Source organism: Musca autumnalis, unplaced genomic scaffold (assembly GCF_047663935.1).
Source record: "Musca autumnalis isolate F117 unplaced genomic scaffold, ASM4766393v1 scaffold_1, whole genome shotgun sequence".
NCBI lineage: Eukaryota > Metazoa > Arthropoda > Insecta > Diptera > Muscidae > Musca > Musca autumnalis.
In genome coordinates, this window is record NW_027411644.1 from 17968525 (window position 1) to 17982385 (window position 13861).

The following is a 13861-nucleotide window of genomic DNA, read 5'->3' on the forward strand; positions in this document are numbered from 1 at the left end:
GATTCGGCTCTGCCTCCAGCTCCAAGTTCAGAAAGGACGCCACCTGAATAGGATTAGTCCAAAGAGAGAGAGAGAGGAGTTAAGTCAGTCGGGTTGGCTGGGCAGTTAAACAGGTGCTGCGTAGTATGCGGACCGGTGCCACATGCTGGGCAGATATTCCGCGTGCCATCAATCCAGGCTCAGTAAGAATTGAGGCGGCTGCACCAACCAGATCTAAGTTGTGCCAACACGACTCTCGTTTGTCTTGGCAGCTGTTGTTCTTCCGCTGCCACGGGTGGTGGATGATCTTCGAGGACGATATTCACACTGTAGGCTGCCAGAGCCTCTGCAACCGCATCAGTATGAATGTCTCTTAAACCTGCCTGGTATGCACGTTGATCTAGAGGTTCTCTTTTATATCTTTGGAGCTCTCTCTTTAGAACTCTATAATCCTCCCTAACTAGCCTGGGGGGTTCAGGCATATCCACCAGATGGTGATTTGGGTGGTCTTGCCTATAGCATCCAAGCAAGTACTGCATCGTCAACATCCTGTTGTGACGACGCACAGGAAGGATCTTTGTCTTCTCATGTAAATGGTCCACTGCAGACATGAGGTGACACCCTGTAGCTGTTCTCAGGGCAGCATTCTGGCAGATTTGTAGTTTATCCCATTGCGTATCACTTACGTTAGCAAACCACGCTGGCGCCGCATAGCTTACCACAGACCGACCTATCGCGTTGTATGTGGTTAACAAGGTTTCTTTATCTGCACCCCAAGTGCTGCCGGCTAGGGACTTGAGAACCTTGTTCCTGTTGCTCAGCTTATCGCAGATAACTGAGGTATGCTGGGACGACTTATACATACTATCGAATGTGACCCCTCGGATTTTGGGGTAGTTTGTGGTCGGAATAATTGAAGCGTCGACCTGCACATTCAGTGGGAGCTTCATTTGCGCCGTCCATGTGGTGAACAGTGTGGCTGTTGACTTAGTCATTTTCATATTCCTCGCGTGGAAAAACTCTACAAGATCAATGAGATAGGCATTTAGCCTGTCACAAACGTTACCGATATTGGGACCTGACGCCATGAGCGTACAATAATCCGCGTACGTAATTAACTCAATGCCGTCGGGAGAGCATGGAATTGCAGAGAGGTAGAGGTTAAACAGTTCCGGAGATATCACCCCTTCTTGGGGAACTCCCTGCTTCACTCTACGGGGTTTGGACTTCCTGTCTCTGAATTCCACGTATGACTGGCGACCACACAAATAGTTGATGACCCAGCGTTTCAGACAAGGCCGGAGGGTGGTATTCTCGATATCCTCGAACAGCCTAGCATGGCTGACCGTATCAAACGCTTTGGTCAGATCCAATGCTACCATCACTGTTCTGTGACATGGTTTGTCCTGGTTGAGTCTTCGTCCAATATATGTGGAAATGACGTGCAGTGCTGTTGTAGTACTTGTAGTACTGCTTCCGGGACCCGTGTTGATGATCTGCAACTGGATAACACGTTCTGATGCTGGGGAGGAGTAATGCCTCGAGTATCTTTGATACTGGTGATAGAAGTGAAATCGGCCTGTACGACTCACCTTTACTGGCATCTTTGCCAGGTTTCAGCAGCGGGACCACCCTGCCCATCTTCCAGGCATCGGGAACAATTAGGGTGGCTAGCGATAAGTTGAGGACCTTACTTAAATACTCGACTCCTGGGTCATCCAGCTATTTTAGCATCACATAGAAATTCCGTCAGTTCCAAGCGCTTTGGATGACTTTGCGCCTCGGATAACATCTGCAACATCATCCATCGTAAATTGTGGCGGTTCTTCTTCGGCTGGAAAAGATCGCAAACGACGCAAAACACTTCTCTTCGCCCGGTCACTATCTGGGTGCTCGATAAATTGTCGACAGAAATAGCCAGCGCACCTCCTCGGATCTTTCACAGCCACGCCGTTAAACGTGACAGATGTCCGATCGTCTCTCCTACCAGGGTTCGATAGCGTCTTAACCGTTGTCCACAATTTATTACAGCCGGCTCCAATGTTGCAGCACTTCAGATGTTCATCGGCTGCAGCAATGATTATGTCTCGGAACTTCCTCTCTGCTACCCCAACATCAGAGGGACTGGGCAGTTCTCTGAAGCGTTGATTAGTAAACTCTCTGAAACCTTACCAATCCGCTTTTTCATGATTAATGAAAGTGCGGTGTTCAGAGGTTATGAAGTCTGGTGGTTTGTTTATAGAGATGAGGATTAGGAGATGGTCATACCCAAGGGAAATGAAGGGTTGCCATGTCACGTCATTCGTCAGACCGGGTGACACGATGGATATGTCAGGTGAACTGTGACAGTCTCCTCTAATCCTGGTGGGTGCGTCCTCGTTCGCAGTGCAGAATGTGGAGCTATCTATTTGCTTAGCCAGATCTGTACCTCTCTGGTCATTACCTAGAGCTGAATGCCATAACTTGTGATGTGCATTGAAATCCCCTAGGACCAGCCGGTTATCACCTCGCAACAGAGATCTGATGTTAGGCAAATAACGCAGAACACAGCTATTGACCGGAGGTATATACACATTTAGCAGTTCTATCTCGGCGGATCCACACCTTACCGCTACCCCCCATACACTCCAAGTATGGGTCCCTAGAGTCTAGCTCAGGCGAGATAGGTCTGTACTGGACAGGTTGGTGCAATAGGAATGCAAGCCCTCCACCCCCCCCCCACTTCTCGTACGATCCTGGCGAAGAACGTTGTATCCATCACAACTCCGAAGACTGCAGTTGTTGCTCAGCTTCGTTTCCTGAATCGCCGCGACCATAATATTTCTCCGACTCATAAAGTCCACGATCTCATAGATCTTGGTTCGAAGACCATCGCAGTTAAACTGCAAGAATGTTACATCCTCAGGAACTGGGACAGCAATACGCGGTGTTAATGGCTGCTGCTGATACTGCTATCTGGGAGATTGCGGGGGAGTTTCATAATCCGATGATGCTGATGATGAAGACTCACTGGGGTTCATATTGGCGCAGCACGAGGCAACATAAACCCTGTCGTAATACTCCCTCAGGTAGGTCAGGCCTGAACAGCTCCTGAAATGCACCCATCCTTGGCACCCGTTGCATCTCATTGACACCGACCTATGGTGGATGAGACGTTGACAAACTGTGCAGAACCATGGCCCGGAGTTACTTTCAATCCCGGCATGGACCAAAAGAATCCGGAGCAGGCATTCTGGGACATGCCGCTCCCAAGATAAAATAAAGACGAACACGAACAAGTAGTTGCTGAGGTGACGGCCCCTGGCCGAGAAGATGGTTCCTCGGGTCAATCCGGTACATAGAACCGGCCGTTCGAATCGGTTGATGTGTTCGACGGTTATTGTGCGCACCAGCCAACCAGCCAGCAAACGGTCGGACATGGCTAAATCGACTCCAAATTGTCGGAAACGATTTTCGTCCAAAAATAAATGGGGTCTAAAACCGTTATTTCGATGGGGTTTTTTTTGTCGTATCAGAGTGTATATACCCTCCATAGCCTAAAGGCTGAGGGCATAAAATAAGGTGAGCAGACTAAGCGTGTTATCTATCCGTCTCGGGAGCAAGTAGAGGTGACATCACAATTGTACGAATGGAAGGAGGCGTACGAGGACTCCTACCCACCAGGCAAGGTCACGCAGGAGCTGTTGGGCGAGCTGGGAATCATAGGCTTGGTAATCCTTGGGTATGACACAAACGCTTACCAGTGACACAAATGTCAGAGCATAATTATAGATCAAAAAAGCAGTAATATTTCGGAAACCAGAAAAACTTATAATCTTCAAACCTATCCAGGATGAAGACGATGATGGCTGCGCATCTTTAAACCTAATATAACCTACCACCCCCTCTTGGAGAACACCCTGTTTAACTCTACGGGGCTTCGTGCGTATAAATAAAAAATAGGAAGATGATTTGGTCCAAAAGAAAATCTGGATCGTTATGATGGAGTAGACAAAATTTGACCTCTTAGAGGCAAAATGTGCAAAAATTGTAAAAAAAAGTGCTTATTTCGGCGGGGTCCGGGCCCTTTTCCCATTTCATCTGCATGTAACCTAATACTACACCTACACTCACTCCATTAGTGCTATCCATCCCGGTTAGGTAGCAATGCAGTTCCTTTACTTTGACACCCTTTATTCCATTGTTTAGCAAATTAGAAAAGGTACGATGATAGACGTTTAACCAGGTTCAATCAAAATCGTTGAAAACTAATATTATTTTGAATTTTGTATCATCTTTAACATTGAACAAATGTGCACTTCTAATCCAAAATTTGATTTCATTTCCTTACAGAAAACTGAAACTGTACGAAGAACAAGAACTCACTATGCAAGTCTTTTCGGAGCCAGATCACATTTCCAACTCTGATATACAAGTAAGTAAATTAATATGTCCTTGTCATGTCATATTTGTTTCTTAGTTAAGAATTTTTCCACAGGGTCATATGGACCATTGTGGTTCAATGGAACAGCAGCACGTTGTTGACAATACATATGCCACAATACAGCCGCGTACCCATGGCGGAAATTCAGCCGGTGGTATGGGTGGTAATGGCCAAAATCCCAATAATGGAGGCGGTGGTGGTGGTGGACCAAGCAGTCATGGCCGCATAGATCCCCATATGAATGATTTTGCTGATTATGCAACACTGCGCAATAACAGGGTACCATCGGTAAATTGTTGAAGATGGTCTCAATTGATTTGACTAATTTTCCGTTTTTTTGTTTTTCTCTGCCTCTCTTTTTTAGATGTTTGAATTTACTGGTTCCACATTCCAGGCACCAATTAGGGATGGTGATGACGTTGTTACAGAATTAATATAAATGCCAAGGCAGGTAATGAACAACTATAGTATTGGGCTTCTAATCAAATAGAAATATACTCGAAATACATAATGCATACATAAATATATTTTATATACAAATATTTATACAGCATTAACCGGACTAGCTTATATAATCTACTAGTTGAAATTGAGCAACTATTTAGGCAGCTAAATAAGTTAAAGAACAAATACATATACATATTTTTAATAAATAATTTGCTAGTAATTTTTACTCGAAATTGATGATGAATGATTATGACAATAAAACACATAAAGCAACTGAATAGACTTAATTTGGAAATCACTTTTTTCTGTCCACAAATATTTCAATTTTTGATAAATGTATTATTATATAGTCTACATTAATTGATATACAAATTTTTGGGATTTTGTCGCTCACTCGAATTAGTTTTTTTGTTGTTATTTTCACGAAATCCCGAAAAGGTGAATTTCAATGTGTAGTCTTTCTATTAAGGCTTTTGGATTTTTTATACAAATTTATCATATACACCCAAACTAATATAGGATTAATATACCACACTTTATAAATATATATTGGAAAGATATACATGTAATTTTGTTTATCCTTTCTATTTTGTAAGCTATTATTTTATATAAAATTATTAATTACTCTTAAGATAATAGCGCCATTCTTGCTGTATTTGATTATTTTTTAAATTATGTATAAAACAACAAATTAATGAATTAATTTATATACCTATGTATGTAGTTTACATTTAGTTAGAATATGAATATGAAATAAAAAAAAAAACTGTTTATGCTTTAAGTACAAATTATAATGCTTCCAATGAAAATGTCCACAAAATAAATTAAACGAGTAAGAAGAAGAAACGAAAATGATGCATAATCATATGTAAGATTGGAGAAGATATATGCAATAAAAATTATACAAAAACATATATAATTAACATAAATTTATAACTGTGTTTTTCAATGTCATAATACGCTGTATTGCGAATGGAACACGTTTCCACGAGAGTGAGTTTTATTATTCAAATCGACAGGCAATACTGCTTCAACAAATAACTAATCCCACGGCAGCGGGTTCTCTCATACCAGATTGTCCCGGAACCATAGGCCAGCGTCTGCCAACCCAGCATTAAACCTATCGGGCATGTTCTGGAATTCACGGTGTATCCATTTCACATCACACAAGCACTTCACCTGTGAAAGAAATTGATGTTCTGTATTTCACGTGAAAGGAGCTTTCATATTTCACGAAAGAACTTTGGAAAACTTTATTACAGCTTTCAAGCTTTATCATTAACAATGGCAAAATATCAGTCTGCGTTGGCACATCAATGAATACACATGCGTGTGTGGGTATGTACGCTTTGTTCGTTTGATTGTTTACGAAACAGACGTAAACAAAGAAACGAACTTCTACAAGAGCGCGTACATGTTGAATTTGGTACTTTAGGAAAAAATACATTTTTAAATAATATTTTGTTAAGAAAATTAAATATTTTTTAAAATGCTAATAGAAAACAAATTAAATTTTACTTCTATGCAGTTTTTTGTAGAAATTTTCAATTATTTTCTTTAAAAAATAAGAATTCACTCAGCTCTCGCCATCAAAATTTCAGTGTGAGGAATACACCCCAACGAGGTGTAAAGTGTGTTGCAGAACAGCTTTAGGTGTTTTCGATACACGTGAGGTGCTGAGGTGAATGCCAGAACATGCCCGAATATTCACCCTTATTACGGTTGGCGTAGTCGTAGACGTTCAAGTGACGTAGACGTTGTCGTAGGCGTAGACGTTGGCGTAGTCGTAAGATACATTTTTATATGATGAAAAATTATATACAACGACATTTTTTGTCTTTTATAGCATTTTATGTCCTTAAAAAATCGAAAGAAATACATTTGTAATTTCCAGAACGCATTTCTTGGTTTAAATACAACATTTATTTTTTTGATAAGACAAATCGGTATTACGTATGGCGTAACACGACAAATTGGTATTACGTATGGCGTTGAAATACGAGAAAAGAGTCGTGACCGATTTTGTAAACGACAGCATATAAAAATAAAAACAAATTAATTTCAAAAGAATTTTTTGGCAATGATTGTTAAAATATATTGGAAAATAACTATAATAAATACAAATTTTTCTACTTTGATTCATTTGCGTAAGATAAATTTCGTGTCTTTATCAGATGACAAACTTTCTATTGAAAATTTGTTAGAGTACTCATATAACGATTGATGCAATGTAAATTTCTTAGTTCTTGCTCAAAAGATGATTTCAAACGAATTGTTTTACAACTAAAAAATATATATTTTTTAAATTTTGTATGAGAAAAAAATTGTCGTTGTCGTAAATGTTACGTGGTACCAAAAAATATCCCTACGACAACGACTACGCCAACGACCACAAAAACGTCTACGCCAAACACTTATTTTGATTGTAAAAACTGTAGGGTTAGTTTTTCTTCTGAATTAAAAGTTTAAAAATGATCTACTAATAATTCTAATTATGTTTGTTACCAAAAGAATTCTTTAAAAATTGAAATTTTTGCTTTTTTGTTCAAAAACATACATAATACCAATTAGACGTTACGACACGTCAGCTTGCGGAAATGTCAATGCTTTCCTTGACATTGTCCCAATTTACATTAGGCGAGTTTACTTGCGGCAATTGTCAGTTTGTAGGTGAGAGAGGGGGCTGAGAGGCAAAGGGTTACCATATGCCTCACCTCTCTCTCCCTCAAACTGACAATTGCCGCAAGTAAACTCGCCTAATGTAAATTGGGACATTTTGCACAAGTAGTTCACAGAAATGTAAAGGAGAATAAGCAATTGCTTTTATTTTATAAAAATATTAAAAAAATGCATTTTACTTTTCCGGAAAACGTGTACGTGTAACTACGGACTTACACACACACACAACCGAAAAGCAGCAAAATTTTTATTTCAATGAATTTTAGGTTGGGGATTTTTGTTTCGATAATATCGATAGGCAAAACTTACTTAGCTGGCCCATTACAGAACATTTGTTCTATAGGCCGAACTAAGAAGAGATCTCCATTCCTCTCTATTTGTTGCTTCGCACTCTGGAATACCGCGCCTTTTCATCTCATCATCCACTTGTTTGCGCCATCTATTCCTTGGCCTGCCAATTCTGCGTGCACCGCCAAGCGGTCCGTATTTATACGCCTTTTTAGCGGGTTCATCATCGCTCATTCTTATGATATGGCCTAGCCAACGCAATCGCTGCATCTCGATACGTTTAACAATATTGATGTCGTTGTATAGCAGATACAGCTCGTGGTTCATGCGACGTCGATATTCACCGACAACGCAGATTGGTCCGTAGATCTTTCGAAGAATTTTTCTCTCAAACACACCAAGCACTGCCATGTCTGCTTGCGCAAGTACCCAGGCTTCGGAGCCATACATCAGCACGGGTAGTATCAGTGTTTTGTAGAGCGTTATTTTTGTTTGACGAGATGTGGCTTTGTTTTTAAACTGCTTACTTAAACCAAAGTAGCATCTGTTGGCCAATACAATTCTTATTTTTATTTCACAACTGATGTCGTTTGTTGTGTTTACGGAGGTGCCGAGGTAGACGAAGTCTTTTACTACCCCAATATTATAGGAACCAACTTCCACAGTCGGTTCGAGCTCAATGGTTACTTCTTCAGTTACTTCTTTTACTGATCGGCCCATGATGTCTATATCATCAGCATAAGGAAGTAACATGTGACTATTGGTGTAGATTGTGCCACTTCTTTTGACGTTTGCCTCTCGTATAACCTTTTCTAGCAGGATGTTGAAGAGGTCACACGAAAGGCTGTCTCCTTGTCTGAAACCTCTTTTGGTACCAAACTCTTCGGAGAGGTTATTTCCTATTTTAACTGAGGACCTCGTGTCAGTTCAAGTCATTTTACAAAACCGGATGAGCTTTGCGGGGATACCAAATTCAGACATGGCTTGGAATACCTTTAAACGCAGCGGGCTGTCGAAGGCTGCTTTATAATCGACAAAAAGGTGGTAGGTGTCGATCTGCATCTCTTGGGTCTTCTCCAGGATTTGCCGCAGGGTAAGTATCTGGTCAATGGTTGACCATAGGCTTTAGTCGTTCGCACAATATCCCTGACACGATCTTGTAGGCTATAGGGAGTAGACTTATGCCCCTATAGTTAGAGCATACAGTCTTATCTCCCTTCTTGTGGACGGGGCACAGGATACTCAGGTTCCAGTCGTCGGGTACTCGTTCTTCCTGCCAGATGGTGCTAACTAGCTGATGAATACACCTTATCAGCGTGTCGCCTCCGGTTTTGAACAGCTCGGCTGGTAAGCCATCGGCAACTGCTGCCTTATTATTCTTGAGCCGATTTATTTCTGTCTTTACCTCATCTTGGCTGGGCGGTATACATTCAATACCATCTTCTGGGATTGGGACTGTGGTATCTTCGTCGTCTTCGCTGCTATTGGATACCAACAGATTTGAAAAATGTTCTTTCCATATCCTGAGTACACTATCTGTATCAGTTACCAAATTACCTTGCTGGTCTCTACAGGAGGATGTGCCTGTACCAAAGCCATCAGTTTGATGCTTGACTCTTTGGTAGAATTTTCGGACTTCATTCTGGCTTCTGTACATCTCGATTTTTTCACACTCCCGCTTTTCCATCTCTCTCTTTTTCCTGCGGAAAATACGTTTCTCCTCTCTCCTTTTCTCCCGATATCTCTCTCGTGCGCTACGCGTTGTTACTGATTGCAAAGTAGCCCTATATCATTGGTGTCCAAAATAAATGAGAGAGAATTGATGGGAGAGTAATGTCCCTTTGTTAAATAATGGCTAACATAGCTCTCATTTGAATTCGTTATTCTCTGTTGTTACGACAACGTGCAGGCGTTGACATCAATACCCTATATGCCGCATTTTTCTCTTCGGTAGCAGCACGACACTCCTCGTCATACCATGGATCCATTGGTGGAGGTCTCTGGTATCCAAGTACTGATTTTGCGGCTGTTTGCATGGAGTGGGCAATATTTTGCCATTGTGCAGATATTTTATCGGGACGAGAAGCGCTTTCATTAAGCAATTGGGTCAGTTGAGTGGAATATGCTGTGGCTATCTGTTGTGTTTGCAGCTTAGCGATGTCCAACTTGCGTGTTGTGTCTGTCCGTGCTTTATTTGCAACGTTTAGACGGGTACCTTTGCTGCAACGAGGTAATGGTCCGAATCTATGTTTGCTCCTCGGAACGATCGTACATCCAACACGCTCGATGAATGTCTTCCATCTATCACAACGTGATCAATTTGATTTATAGTTCTTTGATCTGGAGACAGCCAAGTGCCCTTATGAATATCGAGATGCTTAAATCTGGTACTGCTAACTACCATGTTTTTTGCCGCTGCGAAGTCTATCAGCCTCATTCCATTGTCTGATGTTTCACTATGTAGACTGAATTTCCCGACTGTTTGTCCAAAGATATTCTCCTTTCCAATTTTGGCATTAAAATCGCCTAGAACAATTTTAATGTCATGGGCAGGACAACGATCATATGTTTCTTCTAAGCGCTCGTAGAATATATCTTTGGTCTGTTCGTCCTTGTCTCGGTTGGAGCATGAGCGCAGATAAAGCTGATGTTGAAGAATTTAGCTTTTATTCGAATTGCAGCAAGTCCTTCATTCACTGGGGTGAAGCTGGATACCAGATGTTTTAGTCTCCGACTAACTACGAATCCACAACCAAACTCATGCTTTTCGTCATGACAGCTATAATACAGTGCGTCACCTTTAGGTGTTGTTGTGACGCCTTTCCCAATCCATCGCATTTCCTGTATGGCAGTAATATCGGTCTTGTACTTTTCAAGTACGTCTGCCAATGCGAAGACTGCACCTTCTCTATAAAGAGTGCGAACATTCCAAGTGCTGATTCGCAGATCATGGTCCTTAAAACGTTTGCGGGGTTCGTCAACTTTAGACGGGTTTGTTTTTCTTTTCATTCGTTTTTCCATAGTAGGCTGTTTTTTTCTAGGGGAGGGTTACTAACCCGACGCCCAAACCCAAGTTTTTAACGTTCTTATGGGTGAACGCGCGGCACATGTTAGCTCACTACCTTTAACGGGTGTTAAAGGCAGTTCTTCAGGTGACACCACGGGGAGGTCAGTGTCCACTTGAGATGAAAGAGGGACCAAGATAAATCCTGGGCTTTGCTATGTTAAAACCGGTCAGGTATCTTGGTATCTTCCATCCCCTACGTCACCCAAAACTATATATATTTAATTTTTAAAAAATAATCGATTTTATCGATAGTGCCATCGATTTTTTGCCAGCTCTACTGTATAATCAGGCTTTCCCAAACGTTGCGTTACGTGTATCACTAATTGTATCAAATAATAATAATCGATACATACAATTTTTGTAGTTATCGATTAATAGAACGCAGTGTTTCCGGTTGCTAGGGAAGAACTGTTTATTTCAAATATAGAAAACATAAACAACTTTTTTTTTCCAAATATCGCATTACACAAAAACGGAAATAAGAAAAAACTCCTAAAACATGGATGTGGATATGGAACAAACAGCTGTGGGACAATTTCAAACGTTGGTGTGCTACAATAATCCCGTGTTGGTGGTAAAACATGTGGATAAGAAAACAGGACCAGCAGATTTGGTAAGTGAAGACATGAGGAATAAAATAAATTAAACTGTCACCAATATTTGTCTCCTAAAGGAAATGAAAAGACCCCAAACGGCTGGAGCTTTGTTGGATACCAGAAAGGAAACTGAAGAAATTTTAAATTCTATTTTGCCACCACGCTGCTGGGAGGAAGATGGACAATTGTGGCAGCAAACGGTTTCCAGTACACCAGCCACAAGACAAGATGTTATTAATTTACAAGAACTGCTGGATACACGCTTACAGCAGACCCAGGCACGAGAGACTGGTATATGTCCTATACGCAGGGAGCTTTATTCACAATGTTTTGGTAATTAAAATCAAATTTCTATATAGAAGGCTAGATAAGATTCTTATGTATTGTACTTTCTTTACATTCAGATGAAATTATACGCCAAGTAACCATAAACTGTTCGGAGCGAGGTTTATTGCTGTTGCGTATACGTGATGAAATTGCCATGTCTATGGAGGCATACGAAACATTGTATTGCAGCTCGGTGGCATTTGGTATGCGCAAAGCCCTGCAGGCTCACGAGGAAAAGGAAATGCTAAGGGAACGCGTCAAAACTCTAGAAAGTGATAAGGAGGTATTGGAAGACATGATTGCTGATATGAAGCTAAAGAATGAACAAGCTGAACGTAGAAATGCTGAGCTAAGAGCCTCCGAAGAAAAGAAATACCAAGAAGAAGTGGCATTCCTTAAGAAAACCAATACCCAGCTAAAGGCACAATTGGAGGGTATCACGGCACCAAAGAAATAGATGAAAACACAATATTTCATCTTTGATAAAAAAAAATTATATTTTTATTTGTGTAAAAAAAACTTATAGATTTATTCTGGCGTTTTAGTTTCTTGTGTGGTTTCTTGCTCCTCTGGCTGTTGTTCTTCTTCGTCCACATCAATTTCATTGACAATAGGTGTGGGTTTAAATGTTGTTTTGCCACTTGCTGTGGAATTCTTGTCTTTATTTGTCGCTTCTTTGATGGTCTTCTTGGCTGGTGGTTCATATATTTCCATATTGGCCATTTCATTTTCTTCTTGTCCTTCATCATTGGAAGAAGCTTGTGTACTTTCTTCTGTTGGTATATTGGCATACATTTCAGTATCTGCCGGCTCTTGTATCGGTAACTGATCCTTGATTTCTTCTAATTTTTTACTATATATCTGATAGACATATTGAGCCATTTGTGTCATATTTTCCATGGTTTTAATATTTTCTTCTGGAGGACTATCATTAGTCTTACGTTCTGTGGGATACGTTTCATTTTCGACAAGTTGTAGTTTTTGAGAACGTTTTGTGAGCTGAAAGAAAAATAAATGAATGATTTGAATAAATAACTTGAACAAAAGGCAACAAGTTTCGTGGAACTCTACCAATTGAAAAAAATAAAAGTCATTTCATAAAGTACAAATTACACCATAATTAAAAAAATCTGTTTTTCTCCTCTACAGTTAATCATTCATCTTATTTTGTCTTATCACTTTCCACTTCCCACCTTACACTTTCCTATAACTATCCACTTAATCCACCATATTCTCCCACATAGCACACTTCATCATCATCAACAGCCATATATCATCATCTGCATGCACACAAACCCGTATAGTTTCATCCAGAACATGCATCACAACCTATGATTCTTCCACACCATCATCACCGTTTGCACACATCACCATATAGCCACCAGTCACACATCATCATCATCTTCAGTCCCACAGTATCATATACAGAACTTGCATCACAACTTATGTTTCCTCCACACCATCATCATTGTATGCACACATCACCATACACACATCGCACATCATCTGCAGTCACATAGCCTCATACAGCCACACCCATAACAAACATCATATCGTATTTGTACGACACATCATCACCATTTGCATGCACACATCACCATATAGCCGCACCTACAATCACCTCAGCCATAACCGACAACGAATCTTACACCACTTCCATACCATCTTCGAATCCATAACCGGAACACCTCTTCAACAATTCTTTATCTACAAACAAATAACCCATCATACACCTCATCACATCACAACAACATCATCATCTCTACAGCACACATATTTCAATAGTCAGGATTATCACAATGGACATCAAGGTCTCCGAGTGGAGTGGCTGCCAGCACGGCAGTTGTGCATCCTAAACCTAACCTAGGCCTCATCGAAATAATAATTTAAGACCCCAAGCATGATAGAACAAATATAAGGTAAAGTAAATACTACAACAAATACAACTCAACATCAACCACATAAAAATATGTTTTTATACCCTCAGCCTTTAGGCTAAAGAGGGTATATACACTTTGATACGATGAAAATGTGCCTCATTTAAATAATGGTTTT

The 13861-nt window shown here is 40.6% G+C and overlaps 3 protein-coding genes across 17 annotated transcripts in view; 2 read left to right on the top strand and 1 right to left on the bottom strand.

The window, feature by feature from the left end:
• The window catches only part of Cad87A (cadherin 87A), a 58588-nt gene extending 52810 nt beyond the window's left edge, over positions 1 to 5778 (top strand). For 9 of the 15 annotated variants that reach the window (XM_073968180.1, XM_073968244.1, XM_073968221.1 and 6 more), the window contains 3 exons: positions 4312 to 4393; positions 4457 to 4690; positions 4767 to 5778. In XM_073968180.1, the coding sequence (XP_073824281.1) occupies positions 4312 to 4393; positions 4457 to 4690; positions 4767 to 4841 (391 nt within the window). In that variant the 3' untranslated portion in view covers positions 4842 to 5778. The remainder of the gene's footprint in view (positions 1 to 4311; positions 4394 to 4456; positions 4691 to 4766) is intronic. The other 6 variants (XM_073968252.1, XM_073968261.1, XM_073968272.1 and 3 more) reach the window with 3 other exon arrangements.
• A 5497-nt stretch (positions 5779 to 11275) lies between these two features.
• Positions 11276 to 12337, top strand: Dnali1 (Putative inner dynein arm light chain, axonemal Dnali1). Its single transcript, XM_073968367.1, has 3 exons — positions 11276 to 11496; positions 11557 to 11812; positions 11884 to 12337. The coding sequence occupies exons 1-3, from the start codon at positions 11383 to 11385 to the stop codon at positions 12261 to 12263; spliced, it is 750 nt and encodes a 249-aa protein (XP_073824468.1). The 5' UTR covers positions 11276 to 11382; the 3' UTR covers positions 12264 to 12337.
• The window catches only part of LOC141394256 (RNA helicase aquarius), a 44573-nt gene continuing 42989 nt past the window's right edge, over positions 12278 to 13861 (bottom strand). The window contains exon 8 of the mRNA XM_073968331.1: positions 12278 to 12805. Within this exon, the coding sequence (XP_073824432.1) occupies positions 12335 to 12805 (471 nt within the window). The 3' untranslated portion in view covers positions 12278 to 12334. The remainder of the gene's footprint in view (positions 12806 to 13861) is intronic.